Source organism: Muscardinus avellanarius (genome assembly GCF_963383645.1).
Source record: "Muscardinus avellanarius genome assembly, chromosome: 1".
NCBI classification, from domain to species: domain Eukaryota; kingdom Metazoa; phylum Chordata; class Mammalia; order Rodentia; family Gliridae; genus Muscardinus; species Muscardinus avellanarius.
This window is the reverse complement of record NC_137786.1, coordinates 193,651,294-193,668,052: the sequence shown is the minus strand read 5'-3', so window position 1 is coordinate 193,668,052 and position 16,759 is coordinate 193,651,294. Positions and strand designations below refer to the sequence as shown.

The following is a 16,759-nucleotide window of genomic DNA, read 5'->3' as shown; positions in this document are numbered from 1 at the left end:
TGGATTAAATTTAAAATAATATGCAGCCTGCTGAGGAAGCAACACTTTCTACTTGAACAGTAAAATTACCCTTGTAGTAGTTTTATTGGTAGGAGAAAACAGGTGAGGAGGCTACAAATAAGGCTTAGAGATCCTGTTTTTGGGGGATTGTAGTTCAAAATCTCTCTCATCCCAGGCAACCAGCACAGCAAATTCAGTGCCATCAGTAGAAAAATGATGACTTCACATAGCATAGCTTCATGCCATTAATTGTCTCACTGTGCCATGATAATAACTTTTTCTTAAGTCTGAGTGCTAGTTATTTTTAGCTTTTTAAACCTTCATCAGCTTATGGTTTTTAGAATATAACAACTGGAAAGAATTTTCTCTTATTGAGAGTACTAATGTGTGATGCAATTTATTTCTAAACAGAAAAAACTTTTTTTTTTTTTTTTTTGTACTGGGGATTCAATCCAGGGGCATTCTACCTCCAAGCCACACCCCAGACCTTTTTGTTTTTTATTTTGAAGTAGTTTCACTAAATTACCGAGGGTTTGGCTAAATTGCTGAGACAGGTTTGTGTACAGCGTCAGTGCCTCAGCAATGTAGCAAGAACAAAAAAGAAAAAGAGCTGAGGGTAAAACTTGGAAGCAGAACATCCCCCAGTTAAAAAAAATACAGGTACCCTTTCTTGCAAAAGATTATTTATTGCATCTTACCTCCTAGAGAATCATCAGAAATACATAATTAATTTTTCTTTTAACTTTCAGTGTCTATATGGGGTGATCAAGAAGTAATGAGTCATGGCTCTCAAGTACAGCTGTCTAACAGGTAACATAGTGTATATTTGCACATACTCATCTAAAACTCATGTACTTCATAGCTAATATAAGAGTAGATTGTACTTACCAGGCTTCTGTAAACAAAACTAGCTCCTATGGACAAATTCAAAAGTATAAGTGAACAGTGTTTTAGAGTTTATTTCTTATCTGAAGGTAGATCTAAGAATGCTTTGCAAACTTTTTCAGATAACACAGTTGACATTTAAAGGATGGAACATATTCTTTTTATTTATTTATTTATTTATTTATTGGTGGTACTGGGATTCCTGGAAGCCCTTCTACCTTCGGGCTACACTCCCAGACCTATTTTACATTTTTTTATTTGGAAACAGGGTCTCCTAAGCCAGCGCGCGCGGCTGGCTTCGAACCTGCGCGATCCTCCTGTCTCTGCCTCCCAAGCGCGGGGATTACAAGCGTGCGCCACCACGCCCGGCTCATATTCTTTAATTGTAAATAGTGATTAACTTCTATATCAATATTCATAGTTTTCCTAATATAAAAGAAAACTTGTCCATACCACTTAAAAATAATATATATTAATCATGCAGAAACACTGTTGGAAGTCAGCCTAATATAAATGGATAAGCCATATTATATTTTCAGAGGGGAAAAAAGTAAAATGCACAGACCCTTCCTTGTATCTTTTGCCGTTGTCCGAGGCCTTTCAGGGGTCTGTGCTCTGTACTGGACTTCACATAGCATAGCTCCACGCCATTCATTGTCTCACTATGCCATGATAATGACTTTTTCTTAAGTCTGAGTGCTAGTTATTTTTAGCTTTTTAAACCTTCAGCTTATGGTTTTTAGAATATAACAACTGGAAAGAATTTTCTCTTATTGAGAGGACTAATGTGTGATGTAATTTATTCTAATCTGATCAATCTTACATTCGTAGTTGTCTTGTATGTGTTTGTTTCTTTCTTTGTTTTCTTAGTGGTGCTGAGGATTAATCCTAGGGCCATGCACTCTACCACTGAATTGTAATTTTTAAAAGGAATAAATGATTGTTCAAATTACATTACTATTTTTTTTTTTTGCAAATCTGGGGATGGAACCCAGGGGCATTCGACCTCTGAGCTACACCCCTGCCCAATTTATTTTTCTTTATTTTGAAACCGGGTCTCACTGAGCTGCAGAGGGCCTCGCTAAGTAACTGAGGCTGTCTGGAAACTGTGATCCTCCAGCCTCAGCCTCCCGAATGCTGGGATTACAAGTGTGCACCACCATGCCTGGCTTCAAATTACATTACTTTTTTTGGTCTTATTTTTTATTTTATTATTATTATTTTTTTAAATTTATTTTTATTGGTGCATTGTAATCATATATCACATTGGAATACAAGACTTGAGAGGATATACAAGCACACATCATCCAATTAGCCCTCATCCAGTCCCCATCCCATTCCCTCCCTCTCCCTCGATCCCATGCTTGTTTGGTGATTAACTTTGATACATATGTGTCACGGACTAATCTTAGTCGGGTCATTATTGTCCGTTCCCGGTCAAATCCTCAGAAAGATGGGACAAAAGGCAGGCGACGTTCTGCAGATTCTTATCTGCAGCGGTTCTTTCCCCTCTATGAATTTCTTAAGTTTTTAGTTACGACGCTTTGGAAAAGAACCTGGGGTGGACAAAGGCTTCTTGAGCCAATGACACTTTATTACAAAAACCCCAAGAAATTTATACACTTCACCAGTAAAGTTAAGAGAAAGGGGGGCGGTCTTTTAGCTGGCTGTTGGCCTTTGAAGAATTAACTTCTGTTTCTCTCCAAGGTCCCAAGGTCTTGTAGATAAGCAGTTGCAGGTGGCAGCCTCCCAGGATAGTCAAGGCTTGGGAGCTTCTCGGGAACTTTTCCTGGAACTTTCCATCTTTTGGGCTCAGTTCATATAGCAAGTGTGGGGAGATGTGGTGATTCAGGTGGATGTGATGGAGTTTCTTCAGGTGTTGGCATCTTATCTTCTAAGTCTGAAAGCTTAAGCATACTCATAACACAGTTTGGCAGACAAAATATCACAAATAACACCACAAGGTTCTTAGTTCTAATTGTTAGATGTATTTTCTTAACTGCTGAGCACTCTTCTTTAGACAACAAGCCTATTAAAAGTCTACTTCCCTGTCACAAACTCTCTGCAGCCTGCTTCTAACTTTCTAATTTCTTTCTTTTTCAGTTGGGACTTTCTTATGATAAGCTCTTTTTCATGCAAAAATGCTTTTCTTATTTTTACGGTATTTTCTTTTCTTCATACATATATATTTAGAATGTCTGTCCTTTATTTTGTAATATTTATTTTTAATTATGCGGCCAGTTTTTCTATCTCCTGGAGTGCTTACACTGAGGTAAAAGTTAATAGTCTTTTTTTTGGGTCTATTGTATTTGGGCAGCTAAGTTGTTTCTTTAAGGTTACACACAAGGTTTCTCTCTGTCTCTAGGCAGGATTTCAAGGGTGAATAATTATTTTGAACTGAGCTACTTTTGCCAGAGTTGATAGATAGTGATGAAGGTCGGAGGCCATTTGTGATTGCTGCAGCTGGGGTGCTTATCACAGTACCTGAATTCTGGCCAGTTTCTCATTATTGTTGAGCAGAGCCAAGGACGTTTAGACAAATTATTAGAGAGTTTATTTCCACGGACTCAGTTTCCTTTTATATTTCTAATTTCACATCACTGGAGCAATTCGTGTAGAAAGTTAAAAGGAATAATAGTGAAGGGTATCTAAAAGTGGGGGGTACTTTGGCCAGAGACGACACCTCCTTCTCGGGGCTTTTTTGCCGAATAACTATGTGGAGTGGGGTTCTCAACACATAGATGCCGAGGCAGCAGGATGTCTTGACACATATGTTTATGTACCTCCTGCTTTGTAAACAGGCTCCATCCTCCCCTATTCCATACCCTCTGATTGGTCACCTTAATTGCTTCAATATAGGGCCCTTTCTATAGCTTGACCACTTCCTGTTGCTCCTTTCCTTCTAGTTATTGCTGATTAGGGGAAGCATCTGGTTTTAATTTTCTGCAATATTTCTCTGTGCATGCCACGTTGCAAATACCGATCCCACTCTTGACGGCCCCAGTTGTGGCCTGGCTACCTAGTGGACTGATCCAGACCTCGCTGGCTCAAGCAGCGGCCTTGTCTCATGGGAGGCCCCAATTCTGGTCTCACTGGCCCCGACACTGGCCTAACCCCTCAGCTGGCTCCAGTTCCGGCCTCAGAGGCCCCGACACCGGCCTTGCCTCATGGCAGGCTCCAATGCAGGCTTCTGGTCTCGGCATCAGCCTAGCCGCTCAGCAGGCTCTGATCCCGGCCTCAGAGGCCCCAATACTGGCCTGCCTCATGGCAGGCTCCGATCCTGGCCTCGCTGGCCCCAGCACCGGCCTAACCCCTTAGCAGGCTCCAATCCCAACCTCGGAGGCCCCAGCACCGGCCTTGCCTCACAGCTGGCTCCGATGCCGGCCATTGGCCCCGGCACCGGCCTAACCCCTCGGCAGGCTTCGATCCCGGCCACACTGGCCCCGGCACTGGCCTGACCCTCGGCAGGCTCCGATCCCAGCCTCGGGGGCCCCAGCACCGGCCTTGCCTCACGGCAAGCTTTGATCCCAGCCTCACTGGCCCCAGCACCGTCCTAACCCCCGGCAGGCTCTGATCCTGGCCTCGGAGGCCCCAGTAGAGGCCTTGCCTCACAGAAGGCTCCGATGCCGGCCATTGGCCTCAGCACCAGCCTAAACCCTCGGCAGGCTCTGATCCTGGCCTCGGAGGCCCCAGCACCGGCCTTGCCTCACGGCTGGCTCTGATGCCGGTCGTTGGCCCCGGCACCAGCCTAACCCTCGGCAGGCTCTGATCCTGGCCTCGGAGGCCCGAGTAGCGGCCTTGCCTCACAGCTGGCTCTGATGCCAGGCATTGGCCCTAGCACCGGTCTAACCCCTCGGCAGGCTCCGATTCCAGCCTCGGAGGCCCCAGCACCGGCCTTGCCTCACGGCAGGCTCCGATCCCGGCCTCGCTGGCCCCATCACCGGCCTAACCCCCCTGCAGGCTCCAATCTTGGCCTCGGAGGCCTCAGTACCGGCCTTGCCTCACAACAGGCTCCGATGCCGGCCTCGCTAGCCCCAGCACCGTCCTGACCCCATGGCAGATTCAGGCCCCGGCCTCGGGGCCCCAGCACCGGCCTTGCCTCATGGCAATCTCCAATACTGGCTGCTGGCTCCGGCACCGACCTAACCTCTCGGCAGGCTCCAATCCCGGCCTCTAAGCCCCCAGCACCGCCCTTGCCTCACGGCAGGCACCAATGCTGGCTGCTGGCCCCAGCATCGGCCTAACCCCTCGGCAGGCTCCAATCCCAGCCTCGGAGGCCCCAGTAGCGGCCTTGCCTCACAGCAGGCCACAATGTAAGCCATTGGCCCCGGCACCAGCCTAACCCCTCAGCAGGCTCCGATCCCGGCCTCTGAGGCCCCAGTACCGGCCTTGTTGGCCCCGGCACCGGCCTAACCCCTTGGCAGGCTCTGATCCCGGCCTCGAAGGCCCCAGCACTGGCCTTGCCTCACGGCATGAACCGATCCCGGATTCACTGGCCCCAGCACCAGCCTAACCACTCGGCAGGCTCCGATCCTGGCCTCGGAGGCTCCAGCTCCGGCCTTGCCTCATGACAGGCTCCAATCCCAGCTTTGCTGTGTCCGTCGCCGGCCTCACCCCTTGGCAGGCTCTAATCCGAGCACCCTCTTCACCCAACCATTTGTCCCACATTCTCGAGGGTGCATGGTGGTAGCATTCTGCCTCTGGAGTCATTACTTCAAAGGTTCCAGGTGTAATGCATCAGATCTCTGTCTCCCCTGAGTACTGGCCACTGCCATTGCCACTGCCTCCACCATTTCAAATCTTTCCCAAGCTCTTTTTCCACTCTGTATGTTGTCCAGTGTTCCGAAGCATGTGCAACGGTAGCATTCGACCTTTGATGTAATTTCTCAAAAAAAAAAAAAAATAAGGTTGGTAGGCTCCGATTTCTGCTTCTCCTGAATACAAGTCTCCACCACCAACGCGGAGACCGCTTTCAGCACCGCCTTTCTCCTTGTTCTCTGCTAAACTCTCTCTCCTTACAGGTGATGTCCAAGATTCTTAACAATGTAGAGAAGAAGCAGTCCTCCTTAGCGGGGAATTTTTCCAATAATTCCAGTTCATTTGGATAACTTTTGTCTGCATCTCTAGTATCCTGGCATCCGCCATGGCCTCCTTGACCCCTCTCCGATATTTTCCTTTTTTCTTTTTCTTTTCCTTTTTTACAGGGTCCTTCCGGGTGGAAAGGGGGTTGCCTAGGGGTGCCCCACCAGCGCCTGCCCACCCGCCCAGGTCGGGGTCAGAGGCCCGGACCACAGGGTCCTTCCGGGTGGAAAGGGGGTTGCCGAAGGGTGCCCCACCAGCACCTGCCCACCCGCCCAGGGTCGGGGCCAGGGGCCCGGACCACAGGGCCCTTTCGGGTGGGGAGGGGATTGCCTAAGGGTGCCCAGCCAGTGCCTGCCCACCCGCCCAGGATCAGGGCAAGAGGCCCAGACCACAGAATCCTTCCGGGTGGGAAGGGGGTCGCCAAAGGGTGCCCCGCCAGTGCCCGCCCACCCGCCCAGGGAAGGGGCCAGAGGCCCGGACCACAGGGTCCTTCCGGGTGGGAAATTACATTACTTTTTAACAAAAATAATATATGTTTGTTATAAAACTTAAAATACTGGAGCTATTTATTTACTTATTATTTTTTGCTGTACTGGGGGTTGAACCCAGGAGAATTCTACCTCTGAGCTACACCTCCAGCCCTATTATTAATTTTGTATTTTCATACAGAGTCTCACTAAGTTGCCAAGGGCCTCACTAGCTGAGGCTCGCTTCAAACCTGCAATCCTCTTGTCTCAACCTCCCAAGTGCTGGGAATACAAGTGTACACTTCCACACCCTGCTTTGGAGATATTTATAAAGATTAAAGTGAAAAGCTGCCTCTTAGAGACAACAACTGTTTATTGTCCACTTGTCCCTAATTTTTTTCAACGTTTCCAAATATATTACTGTTTTTTATAATAGACATATGCTATTTGTACCATCTTACACTTTCTTGTTGTTTTTACAGAACTGGGAGTACATTTTTTTTTTTTTTTTTTTTTTTGCGGAACTGGGAGTTTAACCAAGGGGCATTCTACCTCTGAGCTAAATCTCCAGCCCTATTTTTTATTCTTAATCTTAAAACAGGGTCTCACTAAGTTGCACTCACTAAATAGCTGAGGCTGGCTGCAAACCTGTGATCCACCTGTCTCAGCCTCCCAAGTACTGAGATTACAAGTGTATGCCACCATGCCTGGTTTATACTTACTTTTTTAACTATAAATCTTGGACGTCTTTACATACTGTACGTACGAACCTACTTAATTTTTCTTAAGAATAAGAGCTATAAGATGATGATTTATTTAACCAGTTCTCTCTTGATGAGTTAAGATATAACCAACATACTTATATCTTTGCACCCTTGAGCATATTGTTGTAGGATAAATTCCTAGAGAGGAATTTCTAGATCAGGTGTTGCCAAATCATCTTCCTAAAAGCTTAGACCACTTTATACTCTCAATAGCAGTGGTGGGAATGTCCATTTATAGTTTCTCCAAAATTATTTATCAGTCTTTTTAAACTTTGCCAATGTTAATAGGAAAAACTGGTATTTATTGTTTTAATTCACATTTAGTTAAATATTCAGGGTGATTGTCTTTTTATGTTATTTAGTGCATCTGAATTTCTCTCTGTAACTGCATCTGACATTTAATGAAAGCTTAAATAATCATCGGATTATCTATAGATCTTCCTAACAATTGTTATGTAACTTCTATTTCTGCCGTATTTAATACCTTAAACATAAATCAAAACTAAATGGTATGTATTTTGTGCATTTTCTGAGATTATTTTTTTTTCTTTTGTAACCTAGGGCCATGGAACTATTAAGGGTAAAAGGTCAAAAATCCTGGTCTGTCGGACTATCAGTAGCTGACCTGGTTGACAGCATTGTAAACAATAAAAAGAAAGTGCATTCTGTATCAGTTTTAGTAAAGGTAACTGTTACTCTCATTGTCTAATTTTAACTTTCATATTTGTAATATAAAATCAAGAAAACTGCTGTTCACACTCTTAATGCAGTGTCTTCAAGGTCACCAGCTTTAGTTGTAAGACATAAGGGTAGGGAGGAAGCAGCTTAGTCTAAGCCCTATCCTGCTTAGCTATGGGCAGGGGGAGGAAGCAGTCTAGTCTAAGCCCTATCCTGCTTAGCTATGGGCAGTCAACTTCCTTTCCCCCCATGAGGATTTTGTGGACTCCTCAAGAAGTGTTTACATATTCTATAAACTGGCTGCCATTTGTCGCCTCAGTCAGCAGCCCCTCCCCCATACTGATGTGCCATCTGGCCACAGCTGGTGCATCAGTCAGTTTCTCTGGTTGTTTATCTTTTGCTGCTTTACCCAGAGCATAAATTCCCTAAGGCACAGCCAAGATAAGTTACAATGCTCAGTCTTGAAAATAGAATACAAAATGAAAAATACAACATGAAAAGGAAAGCTTTAAAAGTATATTGTGTTCGACTGCACCCATAGGGCAAGGCTTCCCAGGGAACCCACTGACATGCCTCCCTACAAAGCTGATGTCTTTAACCAAGTTCTTTCCATCTCTCACAAACCTTCTGAAACAGCAACTTGAATTTAGAAAAAGAAAGAAATATATATATATATATATATATATTTTTTTTTTTTTTTTTTTTGGTGGTGGTGGTGGTGGTACTGGAGTTCCTGGAAACCCTTCTACCTCCAGGCTACACTCCCAGATCTATTTTATATTTTTATTTGGAAACAGGGTCTCTTAAGCCAGCACGATCCTCCCGTCTCCGCCTCCCAAGCATGGGGATTACAAGTGTGCGCCACCATGCCCTGCTTAGAAAATAATTTTTAAGTTCAACTTATGTCACTTTCTATTAGAAATAGAAAAGCAAGAAAGAGTGCGTTTTGATGATATTAACTCTTTTTCAGTGATCTAGCTCTATTATAATCCAATTTTTTTTATTTCAGGGATATTATAATATAAATAGTGAAGTGTTTTTAAGTTTGCCTTGTGTCCTTGGAGCCAGTGGAGTTTTTGAAATCATCAAAATCGCAGTGAAGGAAGACACAGTAACTGAGAAACTACAAAGCAGTGCATCCGCCATCCACAGTCTCCAACAACAGTTAAAACTTTGATTCTCAAATGCAGCTTGCTAAAAGGAAAGGACATTAATTTTCCCAACATACATAGGTTTGAGAACTTCTGTATCTTATTACTGATCCTTACAGACTCTTTGGTTAAGGTAGACAGCCTCTTGGTTAGTTTTAATTTGAATCCTTAAAGGAGTTAGATAAGGAAGGGGGAAAATCTAATTTCCTTTGGTATTCTTGACACAACTATATAGTTCTTTAAACCTTCAGCAAGGATAAACATTCATCTGCAATGTACATAATTTTAAATTGTGTATCTTAAACTGAAGGCATATTTAGCACTTTGAAAATATCCTGAAAGAAATGCATTTTAAATGAGTAGTCTTTGACATTTGTAATGAATATGATAAACTGAAGGCCCAGAAAAGACCTTATTTACAAAATCTATGCTAAGTGCATATTCAAAGGATTCACAGCTTATAGTATTAATGTTCTTTTCACAACAATTGGTAATAATGGTAAAGCATATTATTTTCCTTCTTCAAATTCATTAGTTACCCAAGACTGGAAAATAATTTTACTTGCACTTTAAAATAGTAAAATGGAAAGTGGAAACTTTTAACTTATGAAGAAAAAGTATAACTAAGTTCCCATGAGATTTACTTCTTAGATTTTCTATAGCCTCTTCCAGGTCTCCAATATGTCATAAGTTTGCTGTGATGTTAGTAGAAGTATAGAGAAGCGTGTATTTTAATAGAAATAGATTATGAACAAAAACAAGTTTATTTTAAAGCCAAAATATGAGATTTTTACAAAAGTCATTGGTTTTAAAAGAGAGGTTAAATGGACTGATGTTCTGAGCAAATTATTTAATCATTTCAGAAGAAACTATTTATAGTACACATGCTTTGGTGATGGGTCAATAGAAATATATCCATAGGAGAAAGCATATTATTACTGCTGTGATATACAACTGATAATAACAGCTAACATCAACATTTAACATACCAGGTAGTAGAATGAGCCCTTTATTATTTTATTGAATCCTCACAATCATCTACTGAGGTAGGGATTATTATCATAATTTTATAAAGGAAGTTGAGGATTCAACTTCAGATATCATGGCTTTTAAGGAGTATACAAATCCTACTTTTTCTAGGACCCAGAAGAGGGAGAAGTCCTAGCAGCCAAAATAGTTATAGAGTTGAGGTCCTGATTATTATGAAATAATTTCTCTAATTGCCATGTAGGAACCTACATTTTTTTTTCTTTTGCGGTACTAGGGATTGATCCCAGAGTTATTCTACCTCTGAGGTATACCCCCAGCCTTATTTTGTGGTTTATTTTTAAACAGGGCCTAAGTTGCTGAGGCTGGCCTCAAACCTGCAATCTTCCTGTCTCAGCCTCCCAAGTACTGGGATTATAGGCACGGATCACCATACCAGGCTCAGGGGCTTGCTTTTTTTGGGTACTAGGGATTGAACCCCAGCAGTATTCTACCTCCTAGTTACACTCCCAACGTCCTCTTCCCTTTTTATTTATTTTTTATCTTGAAACAGGGTCTCACTAAGTTGGTGAGGCTAGCTTCAAACCTGTGATCCTCCTGTCTTATTACAAGTGTGCACCACCATGCCTGGCTCTAGGGCTTACTTTTAAAAAACAAATAAAACATAGAAAGATTGATTCTCTGGCTTCCCAGATTTGTCTCCACCAAATAATGGGGATAGGGAAGCTGTATACAACCAGTTACTGGTAGTCATCCAGTTAAGGAACCTACTATACACCAGGTACTAATGGTGAACATGCCTGAGATTAGATATATGCCCTTCTGGTTCTTACAGTCTAGTATGAGAAACATACTAATCAGATCTCAAAACTGTACAATTACAAGTGTAATACATACTGCTAAGAAACCCAAATTTTTTATTTTCAAACATGTTTATGTGGCTTTAACCTGAATAAAAATTTCTTATTATATTTTTTTAATTAATTTATTTTTTAAATTGGTGCATTGTAGTCATATATCAATCACATTGGAGTACAAGACTTGAGAGGATATACAAGCACACATCATCCAATTAGCCCTCCTCCAGCCCCCGTCCCATTCCCTCCCCCTCCCTCCATCCCACACTTCTTTGGTGATTTACTTTGATACATTTGTTTATGTACCTCCTGCATTTTAAAGAGGCTCCGTCCTCCAGTATTACATACCCTCTGATTGATCACATTAGTTGCTTCACTATAGGGCCCTTTCTATAGCTCAACCTCTTCCTGTTGCCCTTTTCCTCCTAGTTATTGCTGATTAAGAGAAGCGTCTGATTTATATTTTCTGCGATATTTCTCTGTGCATGCTGCGTTGCAAGTACCAATCCCACTCTTGATGGTCCCAGTAGTGGCCTGGCTACTCAGTGGACTGATCCAGACCTCGCTGGCTCACGCAGCGGCCTTGCCTCATGGGAGGACCCAGTTCTGGTCTCGCTGGCCCCTGAACCGGTCAAACCCCTAAGCTAGCTTTGGTCCCGACCTTGGAGGCCGCAGGAGTGAACTTGCCTCACGCCAGGCTCCGATGCTGGCCATTGGCCCCTGCACCGGTCTAACCCCTTGGCAGGATTCCAATCCCGGCCTCGGAGGCCCCAACACTGGTAATGCCTCACGGCAGGCTCCGATGCCGGCCTCACTGGCCCCAGCACCGGCCTAACCCCTTGACAGGCTCTTATCCTGGCCTCAGAGGCCCCAGTACCGGCCTTGCCTCACGGCAGGCTCCGATGCCGGCCTCGCTGGCCCCAGCAGCGGCCTAACCCCTCGGCAGGCTCCGATCCCGGCCTCGGAGGCCCCAGCACTGGTCATGCCTCAAGGCAGGCTCCGATGCCGGCCTCGCTGGCCCCAGCACCGGCCTAGCCCCTTGGCAGGCTCTTATCCTGGCCTCGGAGGCCCCAGTACCGGCCTTGCCTCACGGCAGGCTCCGATGCCGGCCTCGCTGGCCCCAGCACCGGCCTAAACCCTCGGCATGCTCCGATCCCGGCCTCGGAGGCCCCAGCACTGGTCATGCCTCACGGCAGGCTCCGCTGCCGGCCTCGTTGGCCCCAGCACCGGCCTAACCCCTCGGCAAGCTCTTATCCTGGCCTCGGAGGCCCCAGTACCGGCCTTGCCTCACGGCAGGCTCCGATGCCGGCCTCACTGGCCCCAGCAGCGGCCTAACCCCTCGGCAGGCTCCGATCCCGGCCTCAGAGGCCCCAGTACCGGCCTTGCCTCACGGCAGGCTCCGATGCCGGCCTCGCTGACCCCAGCACCGGCCTAACCCCTCGGCAGGCTCCGATCCCGGCCTCGGAGGCCCCAGCACTGGTCATGCCTCAAGGCAGGCTCCGATGGCGGCCTCGCTGGCCCCAGCACCGGCCTAACCCCTTGGCAGGCTCTTATCCTGGCCTCGGAGGCCCCAGTACTGGCCTTGCCTCACGGCAGGCTCCGCTGCCGGCCTCGCTGTCCCCAGCACCGGCCTAACCCCTCGGCAGGCTCTTATCCTGGCCTAGAGGCCCCAGTACCGGCCTTGCCTCAAGGCAGGCTCCGATGCCGGCCTCACTGGCCCCAGCACTGGCCTAACCCCTCGGCAGGCTCTTATCCTGGCCTCGGAGGCCCCAGTACCGGCCTTGCCTCACGGCAGGCTCCGATGCCGGCCTCGCTGGCCCCAGCAGCGGCCTAACCCCTCGGCAGGCTCCGATCCCAGCCTCGGAGGCCCCAGCACTGGTCATGCCTCAAGGCAGGCTCCGATGCCGGCCTCGCTGGCCCCAGCACCGGCCTAGCCCCTTGGCAGGCTCTTATCCTGGCCTCGGAGGCCCCAGTACCGGCCTTGCCTCACGGCAGGCTCCGATGCCGGCCTCACTGGCCCCAGCAGCGGCCTAACCCCTCGGCAGGCTCCGATCCCGGCCTCAGAGGCCCCAGTACCGGCCTTGCCTCACGGCAGGCTCCGATGCCGGCCTCGCTGGCCCCAGCAGCGGCCTAACCCCTCGGCAGGCTCCGATTCCAGCCTCGGAGGCCCCAGCACTGGTCATGCCTCAAGGCAGGCTCCGATGCCGGCCTCGCTGGCCCCAGCACCGGCCTAGCCCCTTGGCAGGCTCTTATCCTGGCCTCGGAGGCCCCAGTACCGGCCTTGCCTCACGGCAGGCTCCGATGCCGGCCCCGCTGGCCCCAGCACCGGCCTAACCCCTCGGCATGCTCCGATCCCGGCCTCGGAGGCCCCAGCACTGGTCATGCCTCACGGCAGGCTCCGCTGCCGGCCTCGTTGGCCCCAGCACCGGCCTAACCCCTCGGCAAGCTCTTATCCTGGCCTCGGAGGCCCCAGTACCGGCCTTGCCTCACGGCAGGCTCCGATGCCGGCCTCACTGGCCCCAGCAGCGGCCTAACCCCTCGGCAGGCTCCGATCCCGGCCTCAGAGGCCCCAGTACCGGCCTTGCCTCACGGCAGGCTCCGATGCCGGCCTCGCTGGCCCCAGCAGCGGCCTAACCCCTCGGCAGGCTCCGATCCCGGCCTCGGAGGCCCCAGCACTGGTCATGCCTCAAGGCAGGCTCCGATGGCGGCCTCGCTGGCCCCAGCACCGGCCTAACCCCTTGGCAGGCTCTTATCCTGGCCTCGGAGGCCCCAGTACTGGCCTTGCCTCACGGCAGGCTCCGCTGCCGGCCTCGCTGTCCCCAGCACCGGCCTAACCCCTCTGCAGGCTCTTATCCTGGCCTAGAGGCCCCAGTACCGGCCTTGCCTCAAGGCAGGCTCCGATGCCGGCCTCACTGGCCCCAGCACTGGCCTAACCCCTCGGCAGGCTCTTATCCTGGCCTCGGAGGCCCCAGTACCGGCCTTGCCTCACGGCAGGCTCCGATGCCGGCCTCGCTGGCCCCAGCACCGGCCTAGCCCCTTGGCAGGCTCTTATCCTGGCCTCGGAGGCCCCAGTACCGGCCTTGCCTCACGGCAGGCTCCGATGCCGGCCTCGCTGGCCCCAGCACCGGCCTAACCCCTCGGCATGCTCCGATCCCGGCCTCGGAGGCCCCAGCACTGGTCATGCCTCACGGCAGGCTCCGCTGCCGGCCTCGTTGGCCCCAGCACCGGCCTAACCCCTCAGCAAGCTCTTATCCTGGCCTCGGAGGCCCCAGTACCGGCCTTGCCTCACGGCAGGCTCCGATGCCGGCCTCACTGGCCCCAGCAGCGGCCTAACCCCTCGGCAGGCTCCGATCCCGGCCTCAGAGGCCCCAGTACCGGCCTTGCCTCACGGCAGGCTCCGATGCCGGCCTCGCTGGCCCCAGCACCGGCCTAACCCCTCGGCAGGCTCCGATCCCGGCCTCGGAGGCCCCAGCACTGGTCATGCCTCAAGGCAGGCTCCGATGGCGGCCTCGCTGGCCCCAGCACCGGCCTAACCCCTTGGCAGGCTCTTATCCTGGCCTCGGAGGCCCCAGTACTGGCCTTGCCTCACGGCAGGCTCCGCTGCCGGCCTCGCTGTCCCCAGCACCGGCCTAACCCCTCGGCAGGCTCTTATCCTGGCCTAGAGGCCCCAGTACCGGCCTTGCCTCAAGGCAGGCTCCGATGCCGGCCTCACTGGCCCCAGCACTGGCCTAACCCCTCGGCAGGCTCTTATCCTGGCCTCGGAGGCCCCAGTACCGGCCTTGCCTCACGGCAGGCTCCGATGCCGGCCTCGCTGGCCCCAGCACCGGCCTAACCCCTCGGCATGCTCCGATCCCGGCCTCGGAGGCCCCAGCACTGGTCATGCCTCACGGCAGGCTCCGCTGCCGGCCTCGTTGGCCCCAGCACCGGCCTAACCCCTCGGCAAGCTCTTATCCTGGCCTCGGAGGCCCCAGTACCGGCCTTGCCTCACGGCAGGCTCCGATGCCGGCCTCACTGGCCCCAGCAGCGGCCTAACCCCTCGGCAGGCTCCGATCCCGGCCTCAGAGGCCCCAGTACCGGCGTTGCCTCACGGCAGGCTCCGATGCCGGCCTCGCTGGCCCCAGCACCGGCCTAACCCCTCGGCAGGCTCCGATCCCGGCCTCGGAGGCCCCAGCACTGGTCATGCCTCAAGGCAGGCTCCGATGGCGGCCTCGCTGGCCCCAGCACCGGCCTAACCCCTTGGCAGGCTCTTATCCTGGCCTCGGAGGCCCCAGTACTGGCCTTGCCTCACGGCAGGCTCCGCTGCCGGCCTCGCTGTCCCCAGCACCGGCCTAACCCCTCGGCAGGCTCTTATCCTGGCCTAGAGGCCCCAGTACCGGCCTTGCCTCAAGGCAGGCTCCGATGCCGGCCTCACTGGCCCCAGCACTGGCCTAACCCCTCGGCAGGCTCTTATCCTGGCCTCGGAGGCCCCAGTACCGGCCTTGCCTCACGGCAGGCTCCGATGCCGGCCTCGCTGGCCCCAGCAGCGGCCTAACCCCTCGGCAGGCTCCGATCCCAGCCTCGGAGGCCCCAGCACTGGTCATGCCTCAAGGCAGGCTCCGATGCCGGCCTCGCTGGCCCCAGCACCGGCCTAGCCCCTTGGCAGGCTCTTATCCTGGCCTCGGAGGCCCCAGTACCGGCCTTGCCTCACGGCAGGCTCCGATGCCGGCCTCACTGGCCCCAGCAGCGGCCTAACCCCTCGGCAGGCTCCGATCCCGGCCTCAGAGGCCCCAGTACCGGCCTTGCCTCACGGCAGGCTCCGATGCCGGCCTCGCTGGCCCCAGCAGCGGCCTAACCCCTCGGCAGGCTCCGATTCCAGCCTCGGAGGCCCCAGCACTGGTCATGCCTCAAGGCAGGCTCCGATGCCGGCCTCGCTGGCCCCAGCACCGGCCTAGCCCCTTGGCAGGCTCTTATCCTGGCCTCGGAGGCCCCAGTACCGGCCTTGCCTCACGGCAGGCTCCGATGCCGGCCCCGCTGGCCCCAGCACCGGCCTAACCCCTCGGCATGCTCCGATCCCGGCCTCGGAGGCCCCAGCACTGGTCATGCCTCACGGCAGGCTCCGCTGCCGGCCTCGTTGGCCCCAGCACCGGCCTAACCCCTCGGCAAGCTCTTATCCTGGCCTCGGAGGCCCCAGTACCGGCCTTGCCTCACGGCAGGCTCCGATGCCGGCCTCACTGGCCCCAGCAGCGGCCTAACCCCTCGGCAGGCTCCGATCCCGGCCTCAGAGGCCCCAGTACCGGCCTTGCCTCACGGCAGGCTCCGATGCCGGCCTCGCTGGCCCCAGCAGCGGCCTAACCCCTCGGCAGGCTCCGATCCCGGCCTCGGAGGCCCCAGCACTGGTCATGCCTCAAGGCAGGCTCCGATGGCGGCCTCGCTGGCCCCAGCACCGGCCTAACCCCTTGGCAGGCTCTTATCCTGGCCTCAGAGGCCCCAGTACTGGCCTTGCCTCACGGCAGGCTCCGCTGCCGGCCTCGCTGTCCCCAGCACCGGCCTAACCCCTCTGCAGGCTCTTATCCTGGCCTAGAGGCCCCAGTACCGGCCTTGCCTCAAGGCAGGCTCCGATGCCGGCCTCACTGGCCCCAGCACTGGCCTAACCCCTCGGCAGGCTCTTATCCTGGCCTCGGAGGCCCCAGTACCGGCCTTGCCTCACGGCAGGCTCCGATGCCGGCCTCGCTGGCCCCAGCACCGGCCTAGCCCCTTGGCAGGCTCTTATCCTGGCCTCGGAGGCCCCAGTACCGGCCTTGCCTCACGGCTGGCTCCGATGCCGGCCTCGCTGGCCCCAGCACCGGCCTAACCCCTCGGCATGCTCCGATCCCGGCCTCGGAGGCCCCAGCACTGGTCATGCCTCACGG

At 52.0% G+C, this 16,759-nt stretch overlaps 1 protein-coding gene across 2 annotated transcripts in view; it reads left to right on the top strand.

Annotated features, from left to right (window-relative positions):
* Positions 1-9,053, top strand: part of UEVLD (UEV and lactate/malate dehyrogenase domains) — a gene marked incomplete at both ends in the record, with an annotated part of 51,225 nt that extends 42,172 nt beyond the window's left edge. For both annotated transcript variants that reach the window (XM_080690855.1, XM_080690854.1), the window contains 3 exons: positions 750-810; positions 7,760-7,883; positions 8,886-9,053. In XM_080690855.1, the coding sequence (XP_080546981.1) occupies positions 750-810; positions 7,760-7,883; positions 8,886-9,053 (353 nt within the window). The remainder of the gene's footprint in view (positions 1-749; positions 811-7,759; positions 7,884-8,885) is intronic.
* Positions 9,054-16,759: the final 7,706 nt, after the last annotated feature.